Source organism: Galendromus occidentalis, unplaced genomic scaffold (genome assembly GCF_000255335.2).
Source record: "Galendromus occidentalis unplaced genomic scaffold, Mocc_1.1 scf7180000077517, whole genome shotgun sequence".
Lineage (NCBI taxonomy): Eukaryota > Metazoa > Arthropoda > Arachnida > Mesostigmata > Phytoseiidae > Galendromus > Galendromus occidentalis.
This window is the reverse complement of record NW_003805505.1, coordinates 430,497-439,015: the sequence shown is the minus strand read 5'-3', so window position 1 is coordinate 439,015 and position 8,519 is coordinate 430,497. Positions and strand designations below refer to the sequence as shown.

Here is an 8,519-nt window from a genome sequence, read left to right as displayed (position 1 = left end):
GGAAAGAAATCACGGGAACGGAATCTGTTGACAGGGACGTGAAGATGATGGTGTCAATGATCTTTGCCTGGCGAGCGCTTTCAAGGCGGCGATCCCGGCTCTGTTTCAAAATTCGAGTGGGATAAGAGCTTCCATTGTCGGGGAGAATAGCGATGTCCATCAGTGTCTTATCCTGCTCCAAGCTGCACGGCTCCATTCCCCGAGCCTCCTTACTCCTGATATGCCCGCAAGTCGAAGGGCCTAGGGAGCCGCAGCCTAAATCCTGAACCTGCCTCGTTGAAACGGAATTAGCGACTCGAGGAACGCATATTCACTAACAGAAATGAGTCTCTCCACATCCCTCGTTGCATCAGAGATCGGACACGACTGGATTACGATGACGGGAGGGTGTGTCACGAGCCGAGGTCTCGCCATGCAAGCCGCGGTGTCTTCTCGAGGAAAATTCTCCATAACTGAGAATCGACACCGATGATCTTATATCTGAGAGATTCGAGTGATTTGCAGACACTACGATAATTCTCGGGATACTTTTTTTATTAACGTAAGACTCCCATACCAATCGTTCGGGTCGACGATAAGTCAAGCGCCCCTCGGAGTCTCCCTGACGGCGATTGGTTCTCACCGATTAGACCGAAATCACTTCCTCGAGCCTACTTTTTTTCTCGGGATTCCCATTCAGATCTCCTCGAGAAGTGGCTTCTTCGGTGTTGCTGTTCTCGTCAGCGGCTTTCTGCGGACGAAGAGCTTGGGCTAGAGGGGCGACTCGGAATTCCGATGAGATTCGACTATTGAATAAATCATCTGTTCATATGGGTAGCCTCTGGCTCATACTACGCATACGAGTCACAACATCGTACGCGGCGCGAGAGGGCGAAAATTTCAGACTCTAAGGGTTATGAAAGATTACCTTGTCTCTTTCGAGAACGCTCTCACATTCCTCGGAGTCGTCGAGTCCGCATAGCCGGAGGTAATGTGGTCGTTCCTGCTTGGCTATGTAGCACCTCAAGGTGGCTTTACCGAGTCGGCCTGAAAACGACACATCGAATTCTTCCGCTTCTCCCTGGCAAGAAGTGTACGTTAGGATCACACAGCCCTTGGCCAGGTTCTCCAGCTTCAGCTTCAGCCCTTCCGAATACTGTGTCTCCAAGGGGAACTCGTGTTTGAGCATCACTTTCGTATCTTCGAACGAGAGTCGGAGCTTTCGCGCCTCACCGACGTAGGGCATCATTGTACTGAGCCCTTCCTGAAATAAATTATCAATTTGAATCACCGATGGTTTGGCTCCCTGGGAGCCAGATGGGGGATCGCCGTATCTCCGGAAATGCGACACCAGAGAGGATTGCGATCAGTACATGTCTGGTTTGATGGTCTGACATCATGATATCCTCCCATGTCGACTCGGATCCCGCGCCGAGTTCATCGGGGTACTCGACGACCGACGCGACGCGAAGAGAGAGCCTCACCTGAGCTATCCGAAAATCGCAGCCTAGCTCCTCACGGCCTTCAGCCCGCGAAAATACCCGAACACCGGTGTTGATTACTTTCAGACGGTTCTCGTTGCTTTGTAGAACTTGTTGAACGAGTTTCGACACCAAATAGATGTTCCGTTTCTGACCCTCCGTCGATCTGGAGCATAGAGAGGTAAACATTATGCCCGGTTCTCACATTGTCGGTCATTCCTTCCGAGGGAGATTTTTCTTCCATAATCTCATATAAGAGATGCCCCCGGGCGAAGATAATGATCGAAGCAACAGAATATACCTGCACAGAAGCTGCGCCGCTGGGAAGTCTTCAGCGAGCTCGTAGAACTTGCCAGTATGGACAATCGATTCATCTTTCGGATCGATGAAGACGTAAGGATCTTCCTTGTAGCCCTTCGGTTTTTTGACCTTCCGATTTATTTTTTCCGGATGGGGCTTATTCGTGGCTTCGACTTCATCCCCTAGGGAGATACCTCATCTTAGATCATATATTAATAACTTGTGATATGCGGCCCACGGCTTGCAGGCCAACGCCTATGTACAGTCAAATATAGAGATATTATGTCCCATGCTTTCCTCCATCTCAAGCGATTCGTGATGCGTCGCTTGAGGAATCTCCCAAGCAGTCTCCGCTCTGTACCTTCAATCTGCTCTCCAGTCTCTTGCGGCTCGACTTGATTTTTCTGGCTCTCCCATGGCAACAATTTGAGCTTCCGGAGCACAACGACGAAGAAGCCCCCCGTATCTTGCAGATGGGGCAGAATCCTCAGACACCTTCAGGAAAGTCGAGCTGCTCTCAGTTTATCTCCCAAGATTCCGGGAATGGTCAAATTCCAGAACGAAAATATCGTAGATATCGACGTTTCGTACGAGTTCCAGCCTACCTCTCGAGATGGAATTTCTCGGCGATTTCAGTCTCCGGAGGGAAAAGCTTAGGAGTTATCTGTGTTCTCAAGTTCTCCGGCACTTGATCGTAAGAATCGAAGATATCGACTTCTTTTGACGCAACCTGGAAATTGAGTCCGACTGTGAGCTCAGCTGCGCTGGTATCGATCGTTCCGACCTCCGGAATGGAGGAAATTCTCTCATGTCGCACAGGACATCTCCTAAGAGTACTCTGGTTCCCCACAGACCTTCCAACTTTTCAAGCCTGGATTCGATTTCAAGCCCGGTAGCCTGTCTCGTACGTCGACGATTTCAACGGCGTCTCCACAATCATCCAAGAGTCGTGCTATGACTGCCTCATTCTCAACGGGGTTCAGCGAGCAGGTGGAATAGACCATCAAACCTCCTACTGCGAGCATTTCCAATCCTCGTCTCGCGATTCGAACCTGGAATGCGGGATCGATTTTTTTTCAATATTTTTCTCGATGCCGGCCGATCCCGGTGCAAGCTCGTGGGGGCGTTTCGTCATTTCATGGCATTCTTTTGTGATTTCCACTCACTTGCAAGCCATGGATGCTGTTCCCGTTGGCGGTGTTCCATTTTCTCCAGAGATCTCCGTTTTTCCTCAGAGTTCCATCGCCCGTGCAAGGTACGTCGCACAAGACACGATCGTACTTTAGAACCTCACCGTCACTCAACTTGAGGTTAGGCAATTGAGACGCGTCATGATTGACAACCATCAGACAAGACGAACGAAGTCTCTTCGCTTGGTGCATAAGCATGTAACACCTGAGGAGGCAAAGCGGTGCTTACTTATAGCGCATCGATAGATTGAAAAGTTCCGAAGCCTCCGTTCCAATCCGAGAGAGGAGCACATGCCGATCCGTTGTGGCTCGAGGATCCAGCTTGTTCCTAACCTTTTGTTATCGACGTCATTAGCGATAACCAGGCCGTTCGGGACCTTGTCTTCACCTCGATGAAGCATTTCGATTATTTGTGCGGTTTTGCTACCAGGAGCTGCGCACATATCCAAAACCTTATGGCCCGGCTGGATGTCCAGGACAACGGGAGGAATCATGGAGACGGTTTCCTGGCGTGAGATGTTGCCTGGAATCGAAAGATTTCGTAACCTTGAGCATCCTCCGAGCCGCCGCAAGCGTCTGTGAGAGGGCTTCGAACTCACCATTATCACATTCGCTTATCAGGAATTTGTGAAGACGTTTGTACTCGTCGAACTTGCGTATCTTCACACGAGACATATCCAGTTGCCAGGCCAGACCTTCTGGGTACCACGGTATTCGGAGCGGGGCTGTCGCTTCCGTGTCCTTCAGCAGATCGGCGAAATATTTCCCTACGTTCGATATCAATCTCTATCAGCCGGATATCGTGCAACTCCCGCAAGAATGTAATACGGGTTCCAAGCTCGGTTGATATCCAGACTCATCGCTGCGCGAGTTTTGCTACCTAAGCAATTGACCTACGTACCCTGGACTATCTTCAGCAGGAAATTCGTCTCAGGGAGTCCGGACGTGATCCTGAACGCAGCAGGGAGGTCCGACTTGAGACATTCTATCATCTGACTCCATTCTTCGTCCGATCCAACGAGTTTCTGAGCCTATCGTGCGGAGAGAATAAAGATGATTTTTCCTTTCGCAGGAACCTGCTGGCCTCACCGAAGAGCGGGAAGGCAGCGCGGACTCGAACGCTGAGCAAATTATGAATTGGAGCCGATGCGAGGCACTCACCCTGTAGTAGCGATCGAAATTCCCGTTCTCTTTCACAAGATCTTCATACGAAGCTTGCCGCCGTTCCGTGTCTCTGTCGTCTCTACCAACTTTGGCTTGGTTCTTCCTCTTTCTTTTGTGAACCATGGTGAAAGCTCTGCAAAATCACTCGGAGAATTCGACTTAACGAGGAATTTCTTTCGTTGTAGATAGTTGTCCCGGGTCCCGGCTTCAGGACCAACGATGACAACAACCACAACACCACTCGCGTGGAACACCACGTGAAAGAGAGCTGTTCGAATACAGATGGGGCGCTCCGCCGTTTTGGAGCGCCGGGCTTCCAGAATATAAACAACGACAGTCCGATTTCGCGCGAGGAGACCAGATAGATTTACGGATAGGTGATAAATTTTTGTTGAATGACTTCCGCTTGTCGCGAACCGCAGCTGAAGATGCAATGAACCGCAGGTGAAGATGCAATGTTTATTCTTAGTCATGATGCCGGGTCCGAGGTTTAGGGCTTTCCGCGCACAAGTGATCGATTGCGCTTATTCGCCGCCCTGTGCTGAGAGTCTTCGATCGAATTCGACATGGAGTGATCGATTGAGGGACGACTGCGCTGACGAACTATGTTCAATCATTTGAGACGGAGTTTTTCGACTCTACGGACTCCCATTCATCGTTTGAGTGAACCGCAGAAGGATGTGACTTTGTTGGTAATGTGGGTCTCACAGAGCTTAATTCTGTCTTGGTGCTGAATTCCTCCAGTCGCAATCTAAGTCTTGGAAATCAGTCTCCGTCTTTGCCTCCTCACCGAGAGGGCCAGTGAGTCCATTCCCTACCCCCACCCCCTTCGCTGAAGTTTCTAGTTTTTTCGCCTTCGAATAAAAAACGACTCGATTTTTTCAGTGCTGGGTTCGGACTCTGCGGAAGCATAAGGACGTCGTGTTCGCGGACCTGTCGGATGGATTGTCTCCGAAATACCTCCAAGCCGTATTTGATGCCCAGCGAGTCTCGCCGGATCTCGGCGTGGGATGTTCTCTGAAAGTCACCGGAGATTTAGTCGAGAGCCAAGGGAAGTCGCAGCGTCTGGAACTCGTACCGAAGACCTATGAAATCATAGGGAAATGCAATCTAGTAAAGTAGGTTCCTCGATGCTCTGAGGGTCGAGGAGGGCTAGAACGGACGATTACAAGATGCTTCCCCGCTCGAGTTCATTGGAGGCTCGACCTCATGATCATGTGTACGAGGTACCGACATCCGGACCTTTGGGTCAAAAATGCTTCTTCATTCAAGTTACCCCTTTCGACCGAGGAGGGAATATCCGGTGGCTCACGAGAGAGCCCACTTGCACCTCAGACCTCGTCTCAGGAAGTTCGCAGCTCTGCACCGCATCCGGAATGATTTGACGCAGTCCATGCATTCGTTCTTCCAGGTAGAAATGTCGCCTACGCGACGGGACGCACAATCGTATTCCTCGAATGTGGATATAGACCATGACGGTGGAAGGAGGGCTCATTACTCAGAGCTCGAAACCCTCCCTTACAGGAACTGGATTTCTGCCACATTCAAACGCCAATCATCACCTCTAATGATTGCGAAGGGGCGGGCGAGGTTTTCTCCATTTCCCATCCCAATGATCCGAAAGAGAAGGACTCGGCGGAGGAGAAACGTAATCCATCATACTTTCCCTCCCGCTGCCACTTGACAGTGTCAGCCCAGCTCCATTTGGAGGCTCTGGTTCATTCCATCTCCCGAGTTTATACGGTCCAGCCCGCCTTCAGAGCTGAGAACGCTCTGTCAAGAAAACATCTTTGCGAGTTTGCAATGTTGGAAGCTGAACTGACGGTCGAAAATCTCGATGAGCTCGTGCGGCTCTCTGAAGGGCTCATCAAACACTGCTGGCAGGCAGTCCGGACATCGGAAGATCTCAAGGCACTGAAGGCAGAAGAGTGGAGAGACAAACTGGACGAGGCTTTGCAGCAAGGTTTCCTCGAGTTGAGCTACGGTGACGCGATCAAGGAGCTCAAAGGTGGTATCCGAGGACTCTGAAAGAGTTACATGGATCGCTCTTTCCTCCTCGAGGATGTACCGCGACTTTTGCCGATGAACTCAAGTTTTTGGTTCGTTCTGATTCCAGGGAGAAATTTCGAATGTCCCATCGAGTGGGGTGACGATTTCAAAGTTGAACACGAAGAGTTCCTCGTGGCTACAGTTTCTAAGGGGAGACCAGTCGTTGTGACACGTTTCCCCGCGAAATTGAAGCCCTTCTATATGGAAAAATCAGGTGAAACGGCTGAATGTTTCGACGTACTCGTTCCGATCGGTGGCGAAATAGTTGGGGGATCGCTGAGGGAAACGGATCTAGAAACGCTGGGAACACTGATAGATGATCAGAAAATCGAAGGTTTGGATTGGTGAGTTCATTCAGGCCCCTCTGACGTTCGAGGGAGCTCCAGGACATCTTGTATGAGCTCATCGAGATTATTTCCCTCGCGGGATTACTAAGAGAGTCGCATCTTTCTCTTCCCAGGTACCTGGATCTGCGTGAATACGGCAGTATCCCCCATGGAGGATTCGGCTTGGGCATCGACCGCCTGATGCAGTATTTCACGAACACGAACTCAATCAAAGAAATCGTGGCCTTCCCGCGATGGGAAAGGCACTGTCAGGCTTGAGCTCGGTGAATAAACGAGAGTCCGTAGTGAAATTCGGTGAATAAACGCTCGGCCTCAGGGGGAGAACCGAGATTCTCTTCCATGTACACGGCGCCGTGCCGTAGAAAATCTTAGTTCTCATTCCTCCGATAGATTCATGTGCGGAAAGCAGAATGAGGGCTTGTCTCCGAATGATAGGAAGTTCCTCTCTCAACCAACAGTACGTAATTCCTGAACGAACACGTCGAAATCGATCATCAGCTGCATCCCATGACCGGAGCGGGCGCGAGCATCCGGAGGCGCGATTCCTCCTCTTGCTCAAACCACTCAATCAGCACATATTTCTAGGACGGCGCGGCGCAGGAATCCACGCGGTCACCATCGATCTCCGCGCCGCGCAGTTTGAATCGAGAGCAGTAGGTTACACAAAATCATGGAGTGAATGTCAGCAGCTGTGAACTAGTTAGGGCATCCGGATATCCAGTCCGGCAAACTCTTTATTCACGGTTCACGAACACGCGCTCAATATACACGTACTTCGCGTTGAGAAACAACAGCAGCAGCTTGGATGGATGGATGGATGGATGGATGGATGGATGGTTTATTGACCCTCTCTGATTATATCTCAGTCTCAATATATATCAGAAGACCCTGGTTCAGGGGCGATGTCTCCAGCAGGTCGATTCATGTGATATCCTTCTTCGGTTCGGGTGGTAGTCCTCCTCCGTTCCCATTCCTCTAGTAGCACTTTAGTCCTCGTGATCATCCTCGGCGTGCTGTCTTCATGTAGCCCTAGTTGTCTTTGCGCGATATTATCCGCTTCCAGCGGGCTGTCACATTCCAATATCACATGTTCCAGAGTTTCCTCGGCCTTGCCACATCTTTGGCAGGTTGGATCGATGTTCTTGAAGCGTGACAGATATTTCCTGGTCTGCAAGCATCCTCGAATATTCGAGAAGTTCGATCGAGCAAGCTCGAGACGGGTTTGTCAAATTCTCCAGGACTCCGATCCGAATCCCCGTGAGTCGCGAACAGGAGATGGGGACGATATTCGACTAGTCGCACATCCATGCCAAGTACAATTTTAACCTTCACAACGTGCTCCTATCGCCACTGCCATCACGTTATCAGCACGAGCGGCTTCGGAGTCTACCACGACTGGGACACTGTTTGTCACAGTATTCGCCGGAGCTATCGTGCTGATAGCATGATGGCACTGAATCGAAACACGTTGTGGTGACGAAAATTCCACCCAGTGATAGACACTGCTCGCCGTCTAAACCCCTGGAAAAAGGAATATCAGAATCTGAGGCACCGAATCTACTTCTGGGCTCTCGATCAGCTCGCGAACGCCGTGTCCGGTTTCCTGCCGGGGAGGCTCATATCGTTACTCGGATTTATCGGGAACTCATTGGTTCTTCACATAAGAGCCCTTGCTCAGGTAAACGGCAATCGCCGTGGGTGTCGCGGAATGTCTGAGTGAGCCAAACGCCACTGTCGTGAGGCTTGGTTCTCAGGGACGCATTCAATCTTCGAAGCCTTTGGCACCCCTAGTACGATTATGGACACAGAGGTAATTTGACGTAGCTCCGGTCACCTCACGCCCGATGGAAATCACTCTCGTAATGATGCAATCACGCCATCATCAGGCCACAGGTCGCGAGCCTAATGGTGAGACTGTGGAGTTTTTCAATCCTGACAAGGACCAGAGGCAAACAGCAGGAGTTTTTTGCCACCCTGAACTTGAATTCAGGGCATCACGCCAGAAACAT

The 8,519-nt window shown here is 50.7% G+C and overlaps 2 protein-coding genes across 2 annotated transcripts; one reads left to right on the top strand and one right to left on the bottom strand.

Annotated features, from left to right (window-relative positions):
* Positions 1-625: 625 nt before the first annotated feature.
* On the bottom strand, positions 626-4,359 carry Nsun2 (tRNA (cytosine(34)-C(5))-methyltransferase Nsun2). The gene is made up of 12 exons (XM_029112592.1): positions 4,112-4,359; positions 3,852-3,981; positions 3,550-3,717; positions 3,284-3,473; positions 2,927-3,155; positions 2,615-2,812; positions 2,366-2,490; positions 2,122-2,255; positions 1,762-1,942; positions 1,464-1,626; positions 908-1,243; positions 626-730 (listed from the first exon to the last, which is right to left on the bottom strand). Exons 1-12 carry the CDS (start codon positions 4,235-4,237, stop codon positions 626-628), a joined length of 2,085 nt encoding a protein of 694 aa, XP_028968425.1. The 5' UTR covers positions 4,238-4,359.
* A 360-nt stretch (positions 4,360-4,719) lies between these two features.
* Positions 4,720-6,871, top strand: AsnRS-m (asparagine--tRNA ligase, mitochondrial). Its single transcript, XM_029112591.1, has 6 exons — positions 4,720-4,806; positions 5,000-5,232; positions 5,387-5,525; positions 5,639-6,122; positions 6,231-6,507; positions 6,624-6,871. The coding sequence occupies exons 1-6, from the start codon at positions 4,720-4,722 to the stop codon at positions 6,766-6,768; spliced, it is 1,365 nt and encodes a 454-aa protein (XP_028968424.1). The 3' UTR covers positions 6,769-6,871.
* Positions 6,872-8,519: the final 1,648 nt, after the last annotated feature.